Source organism: Carassius gibelio, chromosome B19 (assembly GCF_023724105.1).
Source record: "Carassius gibelio isolate Cgi1373 ecotype wild population from Czech Republic chromosome B19, carGib1.2-hapl.c, whole genome shotgun sequence".
Classification (NCBI taxonomy): Eukaryota; Metazoa; Chordata; class Actinopteri; order Cypriniformes; family Cyprinidae; genus Carassius; species Carassius gibelio.
In genome coordinates this window covers 13,241,521-13,262,115 of record NC_068414.1, presented here as the reverse complement: position 1 = coordinate 13,262,115, position 20,595 = coordinate 13,241,521, and the positions used below count along the sequence as shown (strand labels likewise).

The following is a 20,595-nucleotide window of genomic DNA, read 5'->3' as shown; positions in this document are numbered from 1 at the left end:
ATCTCACAATATCTTAAGCATTTATGACTATAATTCTTTGTGCTATAAAATAACTGATATGAATTATTTTGCATGCAGACCACAACAGGCGTTGTGTTTAGATGTTCCCAGCTAAACTACAACAAGGTGTGCTTGTTGTTTGACTGACTTTCACGTGTTCAGTTCAGATACATGGCATTGTCTATGTTGATTACAAGGTTGGCAGTGATCCAGCACCAATTCCTCACAACTTCTGAAAAGTTTATGAGGCCTAACAAGTCCCAAATGTCCGATTATCACACAAATAACTTCCATATAATCTGAGCTCAATTAACATTGAGTAAAAACAATAAACATGTGCATGCTCCATCATTTAAAAGAGAGCAGTTCCAAATGAAGCAGTAATTCAACTGCCATGCATCTCTGACCAACACTTGAATCTAAATATGGATATGCATGTACACAAAAACAGTATGTGAAAACAACAGACCGTCAGAATTAACAGTATTCATAAAACGGTAAATGAAACCTGGATTAATCACTGTTTTTTGAACAAATAGGTTTAGTGACTCATTCAATGACTCACTTATTAAAAACATATAACTTGTCACCATTACTGGTGTAAGAGTGCACCCTGCAAAAAGAGTCAGAAAATTCCCCAATACGCAGACTGAATACTGTATTCACACCAAGATGAATGTTTGGTGGGAAAACTGGGTTAGATATAGATTTAATCATGAATCCGCGAGCATATCATAGACCAGGGTTCACTCGGGAACTGCAGGGAGTTCCTCAGCTGATTAAAAGTTATTAATAAAAATTATATTGGATGTAAAATTAAAATGGTTATCAAAGCAAAGGCTGTGATTTAATTAAATAATTATATAGAGAGAAGCGCAACTCTGTGTCCATGCATTTGGCAATGCAAGTTTTTAACAGTATTCAACCTGAATAAAAGCTTGAGGTATCCAAGTTCTAGATCAACATAATATGTTATGCTCCCATCCAGACATCATCTCTTTCAGGAAAGACCTTGCATTTTCCAAAAAGACAATGCCAGACCACATACTGCATCAATAACAACTTCATGGCTGCGTAGAAGAAGGATCCGGGTACTGAAATGGCCAGCCTGCAGTCCATATCTTTCACCCATAGAAAACATTTGGTGCATCATAAAGAGGAAGATGCGACAAAGAAGACCTAAGACAGTTGAGCAACTAGAAGCCTGTATTAGACAAGATTGGGACAACATTCCTATTCCTAAACTTGATCAACTTGTCTCCTCAGTCTCCAGACGTTTGCATATAAAAAGAAGAGGGGATGCCACACTGTGGTAAACATGGACTTGTCCCAACTTTTTTGAGATGTGTTGATGCCATGAAATTTAAAATCAATATATAATCAATATTCTCAGTTTAAACATTTGATACGTCATCTGTGTTGTATTCTGAATAAAATATTGAAATTTGAAACTTCCACATCATTGCATTCTGTTTTTATTCATAATTTGTACAGTGTCCCAACTTTTTTGGAATCGGGTTTGTATAATTACATTATAAAACTATGCAGTAATAAAGTATGTGAGGCCCCTGTGCTAGACAATCATCCACTGCATGGCTCTGTGTTGAAAGCAAATGTTTGCCAACTAAATCCTTGTTGTAGACTTCCAAGTGTGCTTGAGGTTCAGAATGTTGCACAGCTAAAAGAAGTTCACAAAAGAAGCTCTCAGTAAAGCCCGTATAGTTTGAGTTCAGTGGGTTCAGGTACAAGTGAAATGAATGTAACCGGGTGATGTAATTATACTTCTTGGGAACAAAAAGGCTGTATCCATGGTGAGAGACTACAAGTGGTGCAACCTAATTCAGACAGACACAAAAACAACCTCACTCATGCTTTTTTATCCAGAGTTTAGGGCCTGTATACACAAAACATTTTATCTTACCACTGACAGTTCTCCTAGATAGCAGTACAAGGTTTAAGTTTTCTCTTAAAACCAATTCACAAAGCTGCCGAGACAATAAGACAAAAAGTCTTAAAGGAACTCTCCACTTTTTTGAAAAAAGGCTCATTTTCCAACTCCCCTAGAGGTAAACAGTTGAGTTTTACTGTTTTCCAACCCATTCAGTCAATCTCCAGGTCTGGCAGTAGCACCTTTAGCTTAGCTTAGCATAGATCATTGAATCTGATTAGACCGTTAGCATCTCGCTCAAAATGACCAAAGAGTTTCTGTATTTTTCCGTTTTAAAACTTGACTCTTCAGTAGTTACATCGTGTACTAAGACCAACGGAAAATTAAAAGTTGAAGAGTTTTCTAGGCTTTTCTAGAAACTCTTTAGTCATTTTTGAGCGAGATGCTAACGGTCTAATCAGATTCACTGATTTATGCTAAGCTAAATGTGCTACCGCCAGACCCAGAGATCGGCTGAATTTATTCGAAAATTGTAAAACTCAACTGTTAAACTCTACGGGAGTTGGAAAATGAGCCCATTTTCAAAAAGATGTGGAGTGTTCTTTTAAACTAAGAGGAAGGGGGCGGGGTTGACCTCGTTGCTATGGATGATGTCAGCATGCTTACTAACTATGCACACAGTGATTGGCTGATAGTCTCTGTCAGAGATTTATGCACAGAAATATTGTAGAGAACAATTTTATGTCGCTACATTCAAAGAAATATTTTAAACTGCAGACTAAGAGTCACTAATTAAACAAGTATATGTTCAGCTAATTGGCAACCTCAATATGCACATAAACAGCCTTTTAATTAACAGAGTAGAATAAACATGGCTGTCTGACAGTAAGACATGCAAACATAAAAGAAAACCAAACTGTCATAGTGACTTAGGAGTCCTCTTCACTACTCCTAATATTTCACAGATTTAGGGGCTAGGTTTAGTGCTAGAGCGCTTTGTGAAATGCAAAATACAAAAATGTATGTGTCCTATAAATTTATGACTGACATGCCCATTATTTTTAAGGCTATTTTTAGCCTTGAGATGTTTTTTTGAATACAGGCCCTGAACATCAGCGTGTATCATATTATACAGGATGGAGTTAATATGCAAATACTGCTTTCTTGTTATAGTAACGTGCTACAGTCATGCATAAGTGCATCAGATTGACCGGCTGATGGATCATGTCATGTCGCTCCGAGTCTGAGGGGAAAGAGGTCATTATGAAGCAGGACATTAGGATTGTCCAGGCCACATTGTCTGTCCTGCTCAGTCAGATGTCACGGTAAGGCCTTGTGCTTGGCAGGACGTGTCCAGCTCTGGCATCAAATCAAGAGCATTGTGTTGGTTACATAAGAGCGTCCTCTGCTCGGCCCGAGCGCTGAGGGACCCCATTAACGACCTCTCACACACTACAGCCTCCAGCCAACACAGACACAGGCCTAATCACAGATTAAGCTCAGCTTTATGGAGTGCATTACCACATGCTCTGTGTGCAAGAGGCAAACAGGGGTCAGCAGATGATATTGTTTGCATCGGTGTAGCTGATTAAAATGCAGTTTACGGTGGGTCATTCTCAGGACATGGTGACATTAGTCTCCAAGACTGAATCCAGTGCAACTTACATTTCATTCAAGGTGTGCATTTCACCAGTTCATTCAAACGCTTTGGTCTTTGGCTACAGAAACACATATTTATCTTACTGTTAGAATGAGAATGAGAATGATCCTCACAGTTTACTAACTTATTCAAATCATGTTTATGAATTACAAATTTACTGTCCTGGGGCTCAAGGATTTGGTACAAAACACACACACACACACAAAACAAACAAACAAGTAAACAGCAAACAAAACAAAACAAAACAATCATACAAAAACTACAACACAAAACACAACAACAAAAAGCACCCAAACAAACAAAAAACACAACAACAAAAAAAAGAATATAAAAACAAACAAAAACTTCAAAACAAACAGCACACAATAAAACAAAAACACAAATGATGTAAACAACAAAAAATAAAAATAAAACGAAAAGCATACTATAAAACAAGAAATAAAATAATATCAACAAAAACTTACAAAACACCTAAACAAAAAAAAGCACACAACAAAAATTAAACAAAAGCACACAATAAAACAAACACTACAAAAGACCTAAACAAAACAAAAAGCACACAATAAATAAAAAAAAAAAAATCTAAAAAAAAAAAAACAAACCACAGGCGCACAACAAAACAAATCATATAAACCACAAAACCAGACCAGCAATATTCCCAAATTAGACCCTGACTGGACCCAGCCCTACATTATGATTATATGATGTAACTATAGCTGGTTGTTGTTTTGCATGGTCTTTTAAAAGGGTCTTTCTCTCTATTTATGTGTCAGTATCCAATCATGAACCTTCACACACTGACTTTCCACAGAAATCTTTCGCACATGTCTTCAGAGAGCACCTATTCCAGCCTAGGTGATGTTAAATGGGAGTCCGCGCTGACTGGCCGGGACCACGTCTATCTTGATGATCAGGGACAATGGTGGGCCAGTGACAGGATCCAGAGAAGTCACATCATCTGCTGATTACACTCAGGTCAAAGTCTCCGTTTGTTTGAGAGTTACACTCAAAATGGGGACAGAGGTTACGTGATAGGACCACCAAACACACACAAATGACATGCACTGGTGCAGCTCATCTCACAGCACTGAGATCCCATGACTGAAAATACACCATTTCTGGATGAAAGAACTAGTATACATTCCAGTTCAATACAAAAATGTATGTAACTTGAATGTAAAAAAAAAAAGGTGCATTTTACATTTCACAGAGCTGAACTTGTATTGGACCCGAAACACTGGTGTCACTCTGGACTCTGAACTTTGCTTAACTAAGCAAATTAATACAGCTGTCAAGAACAGTTTCATCAGCTTCGGTTCATCTTGAGACTGAAAGCATATTTCACTTTTAATGACCTGGAGAAAGTAATTCATGCTTTGATTACCTCCCGCCTTGTCTTCTGTAATTCATTATATTCGGGTCTTCCTCGGTCATCCACTGCTCACTTACAGATGGTACACCACTGCTTCAGATCACATTACACCAGTTTTAGCCTCTCTCCACTGACTTCCTGTTTATGTTACAATTCAATAATAAAATGTTGTTGTTTTTTTGTAAAGCTCTTAATGGTCAAGCCCACGCTTAAAAACTTTGGGACCGACGTCCACTGGATATCCACCTTGCATCTTCTATTACAACTTTTAAAATGAAGTTGGCATCATATCTTTATTCCCAGATTCCCAGAATTGGATTTGATCTATCTTCCATTAGTTTACTGTATCATCCGTTTAGTTTATTTAATGTTTATCTTTGACTTTGTACAGCTTTGCTGGGATAAATGCGCTATTTAAATAAACTCTACATACTTACATTTCTTTAAGTATCTCTAGGCCAATATCAATTATTCAGAAATAGAAAACTGTGAAATGCCAACAACTTGGAAAGCATTGCAAAGCCAAATCTAGTTTTCTAGACTGGTTGTTGCTGAAAACATGACAAACAAAACACAAACAACTCTGAAGATTGTTTTTAGATTGCTTTGTTTTCATTCATCATCAAATAAACATAGAAAACAAATATACTATAAGGGAAAATTTGTATATATATATATATAGATTGATGGCTCTGAAAATAAAAAATATATTAAAATGGACCTAATATATTTAAATATATTTGTATAAAAGTTTTAGATTGTGAAAACAAGGAAACACTTCATTGGGGAATTTGTAAAAAATTAAATAAAATTCGATTGTGGTTGTTGAAAACTTCAAAAATTTAGTTTTATTTTTCAGCATTTTTCTTTGCAGTGTTTTTTTTTTTCATGTGTTTCAGCAATCACCAACAAGAATACAAAACAAAAACTCTTTTATAAACATATGTTTAGATTGATACCGCAGTTGCCAAAAGACAAAAACTAACAAACTTTTGTTTTTTATATTTTTGTATAATAATAAGTTCAAGATTTACTGAAAACAAAAACACGTAATTTTTTTAAATAGTGGTTGCTGAAAATTAAACCGAACACAAAACAAAACCTAACAAACTCTGAATGTAGTTTGTATATACAAATATTTTAAATTGAGAGTTGGTTTAGGACATTTCTCCAAAAGTCTAATATTTACCTTCATTGGAAGAGGCAGCTCAGCTATATTTGGGGCAGTATTTGCAGCCCCCTTCCTGTTAAACCTGGTCCTGAACGAGAGTGTCATGTCCTGGCTTTAGAAAGCTTCATTCACTGTAGTCAACTCCCACAATCCCTCCGAATGAAACGCAACACACATACAATAAACATCAATAGCCCATTATTGTATTCACCCTGTAACAACTACACACAGCTGTCAACACAACTTTTCCCATTAATGACAAGCAGCAAAAAAAACAAAACAACTCCAACTATTCAAATGGCATCATCACAACTTTATTTTGTGACTATAAAAATTAAAAAGCAAAACAGAGAATCAAAATGATAAAAAAAGTTGCAGAAGTACATGAGCGTGAGCTAAGTGTGGCCAGCTCTGACGGGAACTCGTGCCTATAGAGAGAGAAACACACATCGACTGGCCAAGAGCGCCAGCTCACTGTTCCTGAATCAGCAGGACACAAATCATGTGTGTCAGGAGTCCTCTACTGCACAACGGCCATCCCTGGACAAACCAGGTGACATTCAGAGAGGATGTGTAGATGCACAAGCATTTAAAACAGTGGACTGGGACTTCATCTGAGAAACAAACGCAGGAAATAATAGCAATTGAAAAACACGGCTCACGAATGGCTAAGGTCCATGGCTAAATAATTTAAATTACACAAATGTTGGAAGAGCTTAACAATTGGGGAAGGGGAAAAGAAGAAGCTGGTTGTTTAAAGGCCAGAGATGCCTGAGGTACGGTTCAGCCTTTATTGAGAGGAGGAGGAAGTGACCTCGCATCTAAAAACACTAGACAAACACACGGTGCAGGAGGGGAATCTGCCCTTTATAAATTCATAATCCTAACAATATTGCATATCTCTTAGAAGTTTGAATGCTTTGTTTGTGTTCGATCAGGCGCTCTCAGTTTCTGTGAGGTCTGGTGTATGAACCGATTCTTTAGATGTGGGAAAAAACAAGGATAAGTGTTTCCAGGTCACAAAACAAAAAACGAATGAGCTAAAACTAAACACACAGGGCTTTATATAAATGTATGGTTTTGGTGGACAGACTGACTGAGGGTCCCGGCTGGCTTCATTGATAACTAGGATGTGTTGATGGTCCGAGTGGCTTAAAAGATCTTCTTCTTTTTGTTCTTTTCCAAAGTCCTTCAGGATTGAAAATAAGAAAAATGTGTATTAGAGGAAATAAACACTGACAGGCACACTTTATTACATACTGAAATATGAGTGTAAATGATTATACAATCTTTTAAATTACATTGCTGGTCAAATGTTTTAAATAAAATTATATTTAAAAAACACATTATTATAGTCTATATTATAGTGTTTTTTTTAATATTATGAAACCGTTCAGTTTAAGATAAATGTTTTCTATTTGAATATATTAGAAAATGTAATTTATTGTTGTATTTTCAGCATCATTTCTCAGTCTTCAGTGTCACATGATCCTTCAGAAATCAGTCTGATACGATGATCTGATGCTGAAGAAACATTTATAATTATTATCAATGTTGAAAACAGCTACGCTGCTTTATATTTTGGTGGAATTAAAATTTCTTGAAATTATTTATAATTATTTATCCATTTATGTTTTTGTGGAAACTGTCAAAAGCTACTTCTCAAAATAATAATAATACTTTCATTCAGCAAAGACACATTAAAGTGACTGAAAGTGACAGTAAAGACATTTATAATGTTACAAAAGATTTCTATTTCAGATAAATGCTGCTCATAAACTTCATGTGACACTGAAGACTGGAGTAATGCTGCTGAAAATACAGCTTTGATCACAGAAATAAATTACATTTTAAAATAAAAAAAATTATTATATACACATTTATTCTAAACTTTGCTAATAAGTAGTAGTAGTTAATTTAGTAATCAACAAAAAACTTGTAAAAAAATATACAAGAAATCACCAATTATATAAGATTTTTTCAATTAGCATGCAAAAAAAAATGAGGTAAAATCTTACTAAACAAGTCCCTGAGTGAGTGTACGGTTTTCTACTTGCATTAAACCCAGGATAGTTCAATAAAACATGATTAATGGAATAGGGGGGTCTTGCAAACGGTGCTTATAGTTGGCTCTTTTAGGACTAAATATAACATACTACCACCACTAAGCTTGATGCAATGCATTTAAGATTTCCTGATTTCTAAAGGATGCATCTGCAGCTCTAGCTAGGTTTATGAGCGGAGCGGTGCTGTGTGTTTGTGAATGTGTGTGTGTACCTGGACGCGTCCAGCTTCTGCTGCTCCAGCACGCGCTGCTGCGCCTCCCAGCTGACCTTCTCCTCCTCTAACTGACGTCTCTTCTCCTCCAGCTCCTTGTGCTGGGCCTCCAGGTTCTTCCTCATCTGTTCATGACGCCGCTGCAGCTGAACAGACCAAACCACAGCAGCACAGTGAACTCAGACTCAACAACACAACCGTCAATTCAGAAGAGAACACAGCGGGAAATCTCTGGTGCTACCTCTGCCTCCGAGTCTTTGAGCTTCTGGATCTTCTCCTTGACCTTCATCTCAAACACCTGCTCCATCTCCATCTCCATCTTCTTCATCTTGGTCACATGTTCTCTCCTCTCCTCCTCCATCTGTGCCAGCGGGCTCCTGCTCACATCGCCCGGGCGGATGCACAACACACATTCATTAGACGCTTTACACAAAGAGGCTGACCGAGCTTTAGAGACGAACAGACCCGTGATGCAGGAGCAGTAGGGAAGAGAGGAGCCTGCTGGGAAGACTCGAGGACCCAGTGCACTGAGGCGGAGTTAGTAAGCTGTACTGCAGCGGTGTTAGTGTGCAGCCGCAAGATCAACACCACTCACATATAGCACAAAGACAACGTGACAATTACTGCTAATTAAAGGGTTAGTTCACCCAAAAATCTTAATTATGTCATTAATAACATTAATTTATTAATGACATCATTTTCATTTTTGGGTGAACTAACCCTTTAAGGAGTCAAGAGTATAAACAGATCATCTGGAGCTGGGTTATAGAGGACTGAAAGCCTGTACATACCAAGTCTAATGAGAATACACAGTCTGGAGCAAACGTTTAGGGAGCAGTGTAGAGCAAAAAATGATGCACACTGACTTTGAAGCACATTACCATTAGTCTCTGGGGGAAAAAAAGGTGATGCACATGGATGAAAGGAAATTTAATGTTTGTGCATGCTTTAATGCAAAAAGAAAGTTAAACCATAAACAAACGATAAATAAAAAACAAAAGCCAGATTAAACAAAATAAAAATAAGCAAAAATCTAAACAAAAATGTCCTACTCAAATGAAATCAAGTAGAAAACAAACCAGATTTTTTTTTTTTTTTTTTAGTATTCAACATTCAGGTTTCAAAAAAAAAAAAAACACAAACCAAACAAAAATGACAGGGGGCCTGTTTCATTAAACAAGTTTACCAAATAAGCCAGGCTTATTTCAGTTAGTCTGACTTATTTTGAATCAATAAGCCAGACTTTCTGAAATAAACCTGGCTTATTTGGTATACAGGCCTCATCAAAAACAAAAGAAACTAAAAATCAAGAACAGAACAAAAAAACTCAAAATCTCCTGCTCTCCACAAAACAAGAAAACAAACCCAACTCAAAAAAACTTATTTCAAAACCTTGGTATGTACAAGCCTTGTCTCCTGTCAGGCAGCGTCTGAAATAGTTTACAACGAACACGTCCTCAGTTGCCTTACTTTTTTAAGAAACAACTTCTTAAGATTCGTCCAGCTTACAGAAAACTGGCTTTAAACTGACTAACTCAAGGAGGACATCTAAGGTAATGTGCAACAGAACAGCAGTTTGGGAATGATCCTACACAAAGCTGGATCTGAAGTTACACACGATGAGGACACCGAGCAGGACGGCCGACGCCGAGCGTGAACGGACGAGGAGAAAGAGGGGAAAACAGAGAGCAGAGGAGAGACAGGACGAGACAAATGTGAACTTGATCACGACACTTACATGCCTTCAGATGAGTCAGGTCTAAAATAAAAAACACACACACACTTAGCATGCTCACACGGCATCATGTGTTAGAAATAATCATGGTTAGCAGCTGAATCATGTAGTTTTGGCCGCTCTTATGCGTTGGTTAAGGCTCTTCAGACGGAGCCGTACACGTGTGATGGTGAAGTGAATGGCTGTTAGCCAGCGTCTGGACTGTATTTGAGGGTTAGTGCCAGGTGTGTGCTGAGGATGAACCGCTGTGGCTGTTAGGAAGCCTGGATGTATCACTGCGCTGACTTTAGCATTATTAGCATGTGTCAGTCTGGCTCTGGGATCCAGGTTTAGCCGTCTTTACACAACGATCCTTTATCGGCATATTATAACCACAGATATCTGCTTCACGTACAGTAAACTGGCATCAGGTCATGTTTGTGTACGCTTGAAGCAAGGCTTAAAATAGGCTGTGGAGCTTGTACTGCTGAAAAACACTCACTTTGTGAGTTGGCCTTTGGTCTTGTTGTTGTCTGCGCTGTTGTAAGTGACAGCGGCCAGTTTCCTGCTGCGATAGTTCTCGTAATGAACGTTGTTGGTCACGTCCTTCAGGTCCTGCATGTGAGTTCTGTGATTGAGGAGAACCGATAAATGACAGATTCAGACCACTGCATGTCCATCGCAGACATTTAAAATGCTATTTTACCAATGCTATTCATCATGAACAAGCCACAGATGCATGGCTCTAATACGAATGCTTTTGAAAAGCTCGATCATCATCATCATCAGGTATAAGTGCTGGTGTAAACACAGTTATGTACCTGATGAGCATGTTTCGAAGGATTGTGAAGTCACAGTGCTCCCCATTCTCCACTGAAAACAACAACAAAACCAATGCATTAAAAGTGAATCAAGAAACAGCAACAACATTACACTGTAATATCCACCTCTTCCCAGCCTGCAGTTAAAGATGACTACAGTTAAAACAGATACTTTGGGGGGAGGTGTGTGGCTGAATACAATTTGCATGTTATTAATATATATATATATAAAATCACATTTAATTTTATGATATCAGACAGTGGGTTTTGTCATACTATGTACCAGTTCTCCATTGTTAGCACAGTACACTTCTTGCAAAGTGGCTATTCTCACAGAAGCAAGCTAATTGGTATTAATATGGGCTTCATAATTACATACAGATATCCAATCGGGATTATAGTCAGATAATCTGAAGCTGAATTATGGAGGACTGAAAGCCTATAAACAAGTATAATGCAAAGATATGGAGCAAATGTTTAAAAAAAAAAAATTCAAACTCAAGTTACTGCAAAACTTGGCAAAAAAGTTGCATAGTTGTTGACTTTTTTTTATGAAATCAATTTAAATCAGTAAACACCGAAACACACGGAAAAAAAGAAAAACAGGTCAAGTTTTACAAAACAACAATAACCTAAGCACACACACACACACACACACACACACACACATAGAGAACCAAACCAGGTCAAAGACTATAGAATACCCAAGACATGTCACACACAGTTTTGAATGGCCGCTCAATCTCAGGAAGCTCCGCCTTCTGAATGAAAGAGCCAATCACTAATCGGTAAAGTCAGCGCATCACACGGCTGCTGTTAGAAACGTCCGGTTTCTTCAGAAACAGTCAGAGACGTGCTCTTAGGACTGCGCATGTGCACTGGCTCATCTAGCCTTTTATAACGCTATCTGAACAAAGGGAACTACATTTATGACACAGTTGTCAGATTTCTTTGGTGATTTCAAATATGAAATTTAATCATAAGCTTAGTGAACAGTTTTAGAGAATTTGATGTTTCACCTTTCAAAATGACAGGAGCTGCACTTGGATGCCCGGGAGGCGTATCAAAGATGGCCAGCGAGTGATATGACTTCCCTTAAAGGTGCTGTAGGGAACTTTTGTAAAAAAATATTTTTTACATATTTATTAAACCTGTCATTATGTCCTGACAGTAGAATATGAGACAGATAATCTGTGAAAAAATCAAGCTCCTCTGGCTCCTCCCAGTGGTGCTATTGCCATTTGCAGAAAGTCATGCGCTCCCGGTAAATATCAACCAATCAGAGCTGCGGTCGGTAACTTTGTTTGTGTTCAAAATGTAGAAAAATTTATATAATAAGCAAGTACACCATGAATCCATTTTCCAAACTGTGTTTTTAGCTTGTCCTGAATCACTAGGGTGCACCTATAATAAGTGTTTATATTCGGACTATTTTAGATTGCTTCGGGGATACCGCGGCGGAGTAACACAGTACCTTTGTGATTCTTCATAGACATAAACAGAGAGAAGTAGTTCCGGCTACGATGTTCTTCCACAAGACGCAAGCAGTTCTGTTTATTAACCGCTAGAGCGTCAAAAGTTCCCTACCGCAGCTTTAAAGGGGCTTTGACTAAGCTAAACTAAACACAAATAACCTACTCAAAAAAAAAAAAAATGTAACTGCACCAGAAAAAAAAAAGCATTAAAAAAAACACACACACAACCCAAAATAAACTAAACAAGAAATGTAAACAAAAATAACCTAATGTTACTTGTTGAAAACAAAATCACTAAGCTAAACATAAATAACCTGGAAAAAAAGTAAACTAAGCCAAGTAAACAAAAAAGAAAACAAAACAAAAAAACTAGTTATTGAAACCCAAAAACGAAGCAAACCAAGCAAGATGCTTTAATAACTAGAGTTTGCACACCATAGGAACAAGCTTGTATTCTCATTCCTCTGCTGCTGTAATGTATAAAGTGACCAGCAGGTGTCACCTGACCCGGCCCTGACGCATGTGTCTCTCTCTCCTTCACAAGCACATGCCATCTGTGCGCTCACATGCTGCCGAAAGCATCTCAGGCATTCAAACCTACCCTACAGATAACCACCGGATCAAACCCACAGCCCTCCTGATCACACGCCATGTTTCTGTCTAGACACAATAACCCTGCTCTCAGTGCGGCTAGTGTCTCCGGTGTTATCAGAGGTCAAAGGTCTAGAAAGAAGAGGAGGCAGGCATCAGCTCCAGCCAAACCGCTCCGGTGAGTGAGATGATGTGACTCATCAAATCAGCATCTGATCTTCTGCTTCAAAGCTTCATTCAGTGCTTTGAATATCTGATCCTGTAAGTTCACGGCGGATCATGTGACCGGCTCTACAGGAGCTCTCAATCAAACACACACACTTCCTGTTCGCACTCTAGGGTGTTGATCACATGACCCTAAACACACTTGAGGACAAGCATTTCATTATGTCTTTCATTTAGAAGATGTCACTTGTTTATTCTTTCATTTCTGTAAGAGGCCTTTATTTACTGAACCAGCTCCAGGGTTGTTATTAACTACAACTATTAAACAACACTTCTGCTAATTAAAATAAAGAAATATGACAAATAATTAGAAGGTTTTTTTAACTCAAATAAGCTGAAGCTGAAGTACTCACTAAACAAAATAAAACTAAGAAAGTAGAAGTTTTAAGTGTATTACTAAAAATTACAATGAAACAAAAACAGACTAAAAATATAAAACACAAAACAGTAAATAAATGATGCTAAAATAAAACTTGGTTGTGCCTTAGTCCAGAACTGAAAAAGTTGCATTTCTTTATTTCAACTAAAAACATGGCCTTAGTTATCACTAAAAAAAGTTATTTCTGACACGAGAAAAGTGACTTTTAAATGTTTAGTTGCTAATGCATGACTTTTATTGCATTCTCACTGGTCTGTGGTGTGCTTAGCTTAACTAGCAATTAATTAAAGACATTACCAAAACAACAACAAATCAGCTGAACCCCTTCGACCTGAAATATTTAAGCTAGTTGAAGTCAATATTTTAACATATTTAAAATAAATGTTTGTTTTTAATTTATTTAATTGTTTTTCATTTTAAAATCATTTGCTTCAATATTACATTGTATTATTTATTAGCTTTTCATCAAATCAAAAACTCCCTATAGCTCCCCCACAAAGGGCAAACACTGAATTAAGTTCAAATTAAAATGATGAAAAATCAAATTATAAAGCTATACGGATCAATAATGTGAAGAAATAAGCCTCCTAGATGTACATACAATGCCATTATGAGCTGCCACTGGTCAAACACACTGTTTTAACCCATTCAAACAGCACAATAAGAGGTGCATTATGGTCCGGGAAGCCAACAACAGCCTTAGCAAACATCACTAATGAAGCTAAACGACTACATTTAGATCAGTCTGACTCAGATCTGCTGTGAACCAGAGTACATCAACAGCCTCGGGATACGTCCTACCCTACAAACACACACACACACACACACACACACACCTTTCACCCCTTACCTTCTGCCACGCCCCAGGGGTACTGCCTGCCCCGTACACGCTTCCCACTGACCTCGATGATGGTGTTACTGCCCACCACAGCCAGCGGCAGACGGTCCTGAGAGACACATATCACACAGACGTGTTCAGAGAGTGAGTGCTGTGTGTGTGTGTGTGTGTGTGTGTGTGGGGTAATGATGATCACGCGCTCTTTCAGTGAACGTGACTGACCCATTTCCCTGGAGGGCCTAATTAAAGAGACTATTTTTGAGTAATCAATGCACTCTGAGTAGGGTTATCATCATGAACTAAAAATAAAACTATTACAAAACATTTTCATTATTTGAAAGGAAATACCTAAAACGACAAGATTATTAAAACTTTCAACTGAAATGAAAACAGAAATATAAAAATAAAATGAATTCAAAGCATTGACAAGAACGTTAACAATACAGTAATGATCCTAAAATAGCACTGACTCTTTCCTAAAGGAATCGGTCCACGAGTGAGCATCTCTACTGAGTGGTACCAATCGATTAGAAAATCTTGAAAATATTCCGGTACAAAAAAAATAAATCATTCATTAACTTTGGTAAGCAAACAAACCTTAATCTTCTTGACTAGTTTGCTCTCCTCCTCGTCATCAGTCTCCGGGAACTCATAGATTTTGATCTTATGTTCCTGGATCTCTCTCATTATCTGGGAAAAGAGAAAATCAAAAGCACAGAGGTAAAAATAAAGCATTAAATTGGTCTTAAAAATAGATTTCCATTCAATCATGCTCTGCTGTCTCCCAGCAGGCTCTGTGGGCTCTCAGAGCGTCACTGGTTTGTGATTGCATTGACTCTCTAACCATGTGTGGACCGATTTATCTCTAGTGTTATGAGGAGTTCATACTGCAGCCGCCACTCGCAACACCCCTACACTGCGACACACACACACACACTGCTTCAGCTGGTTTGCAGATGTTGCGACTGTCCCACATGCATCATTTGAAACACTGGGAATGCTTTAATGACGCTGAGATGCAACATAACTCCTGCGACTCTATGAATGACTGTTCAACAGTGAGGGCAGTTAATATCAAACTGAATGGAGGCTGAATGTTTGTTCATGCACATAAAACAGCAGCAAGTTTACCTTGGGGATTATATAATGGAAAACACCATTTTATTAGCTTTATGAAATAAAGCAATTTACAATGTACAAAAGGGCTCTGTTCCAAAACCTAGTGAGCTGCCAAACTAGACAGCATTTTAAGGCATTATAGTATCATTTAAACCAGCACTGCAACCCAAATCAGAAAACCAAAACTTTTTTTATTTAGTACAAACAATTATGAATAAACTAATTATGAAAATTAATTGTATTTATTTAAAATTAGTTATTTTAACCGATAATGCACACACACACACACACACACACACGCGCACACACACGCACTTATAAATAAATAAATGCTAGTCAAACTGAATATTGTTGTAAGATAATGTAAAATGTTTGCTGTAATGTCTCACTTGAATACTTAGATGCTGCTATTAAACCTTTTGGCAGAAACCTGGAGGAATATCCCTGTGTTTCTGTTTGCAATTGGCCGTATTTTTATAATTTGCTCTGTTACATTTGGAAAATAACTTATTGTAGTGGTTTTAAATGTCTGGAATGATGTAAATGTAAATTATTTAGCAACCTGCGCCTCATACTTTAAGAAAACTGTTCTGAGACTGCTGTAAGTACACATTTCTTAAATTCCATCCAATTTGTTGTTAAATACTGAACAATAATGTGACTCTGACTGCATTTAGATTAAAATACACTAATAACCTGTTTAGGATTCACTCACATGGCAAGAACGTTAAACTCCTTTAAAGTGGGTTAAAGTGAATTGTGTTTTTTTGGCCAAGATACCTTGTTATAGGTGGACTTCAGGGGGAAAAGCGTTAGATCTACAGGTAGAGAGTTTGGCGTTAGCATGCGATCACTCTCACCTGCTTCTTGAACTGTTGGCACTCCTCTGGAGTCAGTGTGTCTGCTTTGGCGATGAGTGGGATGATGTTCACTTTTTCATGTAACCGTTTCATGAACTCAATATCCAGTGGTTTCAGTCTGACAGACACACAGAGAGAGAGAGAATGTGAGGGTTTAATGTTTCAAACTAAACACTGAGCGTAGGTCCAAAAGCAGGCGCACAGGTCTCCTCTGTAGAGCAGGAGTGAAGGATCACTTTCACACTGATGTTTGACAGCTTGGCTGAACTTATAGCTCGGCTCATAGTAAAGCCACATGTGCTGCAAGAAGAGCAATAAATAAATGGCAGGAAAATCATTTGTGCCTGTCCAATAAGGCCATTGTGATGTTCACAGCTTTAGCCAGACACACACTCAGGATTCGCGACAATGAGTGAAAAGCTTTTTTTTTGTGTCTTTACTCAATCGAGGTTATATGATACCTTTCAAATATACAGTGTACTGTGTCATTTTATAACACTGACATACTGAGGAACAGGGAGTTCAAAGGAAGGATTAATTATTTTTCATACTTCTCACATTTTGAAAAACACTTAAATATAAATGTGACATTTCCATTTTCTGAAAATGTAACTGGTGCTTCCCCATTCAAAACGTACTGTGCTGGGGCCTTGCCAATGTGCTGGTGGTTTCTTAGTGGTTGCCAAGACATTGCTAGGGGGTTGCTAAAGTGTTTTGAGTGATGGTAAAGCAGTTCCTATATGGTTTCTAGAGTGTTCAGAGTAGTGTTTAAGTGCATTACTATGGTGGTTTTTAGCACATAGCTACTGTATGAGGTTATGTAATGGCTCCAGTCAAAAGAGTTCAGCTGCAAGTCTCGTAAAAAAAATTGTCCCTAGGTTTGGCTCAAGCCCTTCTTTCAAAATGAAACCAAACCAAAACAAACAAAAACACCAAACAATCCCAAATCAAAACAAAAAATAAAACACTTTCAAAAGCCAGGAAAACAAAACCACCACAAAAATCAACCAAACCAAACAAAAAAGCACCCAACAAAGTAGGGGTTCACGGACAATAATTAATGCACATCTTGTCAGTAAAGCCGTTGTTAACTTACAAGCTGCGCAAATTCATGCTGATAAAGAACGTTGCTGTTAACAACCAGTGCACCCAAACAAAACACAAACAATACAAAACACTTCCAAAATCCACCAGGCAAACCACCAAAACCAATCAATTAAGCAAACAAAAAAAAAAAAACACCAAACAAACTAAAACAAAACACACAAAACATAAACAACTTTCAAAAACCACCAAACAAATAGCACAAAAAAAAAAACAGAAAGCCATTTTTTTTTTTTTATATATATAACCAAACCAAACAATACAAAACATAAAACAGTTTAAAAAGCCAAGAAAACCAACCACCAGACAAACCAAAACAAATCAACCAAACCAAATCAAAACTTCAAACCACAATCAAACCATCAAGCCAAACCACCCAAACAAAAAAAACACCAAACATACCAAACTAAAATCAAAGCAAAACGCACTTCTCCCAACATGCCTCATTGTTTGAGTTATCAAACAGGGTTAGGGGTTTGTTCCTCAAGTATGGGCAAACTGTACTAAATATAGGCTACTTGTGTTTTCCTAACTTCTCAGTGTTCCCTGGCTTCATGGTTGAGCAGACAAAAACAGTCGGAGCATGTCTTTGAGCCACAGAAAGATTCGGCATGAGAGGACAAGAGATAAGAAAGACAGAGGATTCCTAACCAATTCAGACACGTCAGAGAATTTAGATTTAGTTGAAGGAGTATGAGATTCAGACATTTAGATGAGATACAACAATACAAGTCTGACGACAACACTATAATAAATCCTGATGCACTTGGCATCACTAGAGCTCACATCTATAAGCCCCTCCACAGAGGGTTTGTGTGCTTAAAAAAGAGTGCCTACCCATGACCAGAGGGGGCGATGAAGTACAGACAGCAGTGCACTCGGCTGTCGGGCATCTGGCGTCGATTGACGCGTGACTCTGCGTTGAGGTAATCCTCAAACTTGCTGTCGATGTGATCGATGACGGGCTGCCAGCTACAGGACACACAACCCACACTTCAGACTCAACAACATGCACATGTAATATAAACAAACCAGCCATCCTTCATTTATTAAACACCAATATAAGGAGACTCCCAGATGACATGCAGAAAATAAAGACATCACGCTTACCAGTTACTGTTATCCACAGCATCTCCGAACCCTGGCGTGTCCACGATGGTGAGCAGCAGCTGAACTCCACCCTCTTTAATCAGCACCTTGGACTGCTCCACCTAAAAAAAACAAAAAATTAAATAAAATCCCTTTTTTTCATTGTAATTCTATGTAGCGTCTACGTACTCAAAAACCAACATTATGTTCTTCTAAATGCCTTTCCTGAATACCAGTTTTAAACACATGATCTGGAAGCTAACATAATGGTCGACAAGTTTTTTACTAGGTAAAAGTTGTTCAAAAAAAACTATTAAGACGATGTAAATCATACAAAGTCTTAAACTGAGAGCAGTATCTCTGTGTCATATTGAAATATGACACAAAATAAGAAAATAGCTCTAGATCTACATGAATTAGTGTGGTGCAGATATCCAATCAACATGGAGAGCCAACACTCGTGACAAGCCCATATCCTCAGATTTCCATTCAATCATGAAGTCGATCAATATCAGGGCCTGCAGGCCTCAAAACAACCATTCAGAGGTTTTCTCTTCACATTTAAGAGCAGCACAAAAGGGAAAGCAAAGATTTTCTCATTCTAATAGAAGCCAGGAGCTTCTGAACACTTTACCTACATTAATGTGGAACAGCTGTTATTAAAGTTATTATACTTTGGCATGAAACTTGCTCTATGGACATGAATGATACCTCAAGTCACGTTGAGAAACTCTTCAATTGTTCCTCCCCTTTTCCCCTTGACTGACCACACTGGGGTCGTAACATTAAGTGGAGCTTTAGATCGACGGATCATATTTAAATATATTGTGAGGCAGTTGGCACTCACCAGATTCAGCCCACATGTGTGGAACCTCAGCTAAAACCAGCTCGAGTCCACACCTTTCCATGTGCAGCATACAGCGGCTGTGGTCAGAGACTGTGGCTTCTGGGTTTGGGTTGTTTCAGGGCTGCATTTTATGATTTCCTCCGAAACAGCCCTCAGCATTCCACAGCTCCGAGCCCAGCGCAGGACAGTCATTTCATGAAGCACACCCTCCCAAAAAACAGACTTGGCCAGCGATGTCTACCAAACAGCTGGGACTGTGGAGCTACACACATCCTGAACTGAGAGAGTGCAAGTTCAATCTGATTTGTGGGCCATTCTTGATGGTTGTCCAGCAAGCTGCATGTCCCAATAAAGAAATAGTCCAAACAACAATAATTTATTCTCCTTTGATGTGCCAGACTGATTGTGGTTATCTTCAATGAAATATTCAAGACGGTATTTTGCAGATTGTTTTTTTTCTAATGCTTTTGCCAAGCTCTTTCATACTACAAAACTGCACGTCCATTATCATTCATACTACAAAACTGCACAGCCATAAAGTGATGAAAATTTGGTCAATATGTTAAATTATCAGCATATGGTTACATATACAGTACAGCTTGCTTGTACTTTTCATTAATTCTTTTTTATATTGCTTTAATTGGAAGAAAGAAATCAATATGGGATTAAAACATCATCAGGACAAGTAAATACTAAAAGGGTGAATATCAACCATCTAAAAGCGCTCTCTGCACCTCAGGCATCACAAAAGAAGCCTACTAAGGGGAAAACCAGGTAACTTGAGAGCACACAGGCAAATCCTGCTACATTTCTTTCTTCTCAGTGGAAGTGTTGTTTTCAAAACCATTAGCACTAGCTGAGAGGCCGTGGGGATGTTTTGGAAACATGAGCGAGATGATGTGCAGCCACCGCAGATCTGTCATTCTGTAAATGACCAACTCCACACAAACAGGGAAAGAAAAAAGGCAGAAATGAGGCCAAGAATGCAGGAGAAATGGCTCCACCAGGAGGTGGTCGGCTGAGGAATGCAAACAGTGGGTTTGCAGGTGTGTGACGAGGCCTGCTGCGGGGCGTGTGGAGGAGCGTCTGCTATCAACAAACCTTTAACTACTTAGTATGGTTAGGTATTAGGGATGTAGACAATGGCCATGCAGAATATGTGCTT

At 38.1% G+C, this 20,595-nt stretch overlaps 1 protein-coding gene across 2 annotated transcripts in view; it reads right to left on the bottom strand.

Annotated features, from left to right (window-relative positions):
- Positions 1-6,383: 6,383 nt before the first annotated feature.
- Positions 6,384-20,595, bottom strand: part of septin7a (septin 7a) — a 32,744-nt gene continuing 18,532 nt past the window's right edge. The window contains exons 4-14 of one of the 2 annotated variants that reach the window (XM_052585097.1): positions 18,605-18,705; positions 18,332-18,466; positions 16,391-16,508; positions 15,009-15,101; positions 14,424-14,520; positions 10,904-10,955; positions 10,585-10,710; positions 10,107-10,127; positions 8,610-8,745; positions 8,369-8,514; positions 6,384-7,280 (exon numbers count right to left, since the gene is read on the bottom strand). In XM_052585097.1, the coding sequence (XP_052441057.1) occupies positions 7,244-7,280; positions 8,369-8,514; positions 8,610-8,745; positions 10,107-10,127; positions 10,585-10,710; positions 10,904-10,955; positions 14,424-14,520; positions 15,009-15,101; positions 16,391-16,508; positions 18,332-18,466; positions 18,605-18,705 (1,062 nt within the window). In that variant the 3' untranslated portion in view covers positions 6,384-7,243. The remainder of the gene's footprint in view (positions 7,281-8,368; positions 8,515-8,609; positions 8,746-10,106; positions 10,128-10,584; positions 10,711-10,903; positions 10,956-14,423; positions 14,521-15,008; positions 15,102-16,390; positions 16,509-18,331; positions 18,467-18,604; positions 18,706-20,595) is intronic. The other variant, XM_052585098.1, reaches the window with a different exon arrangement.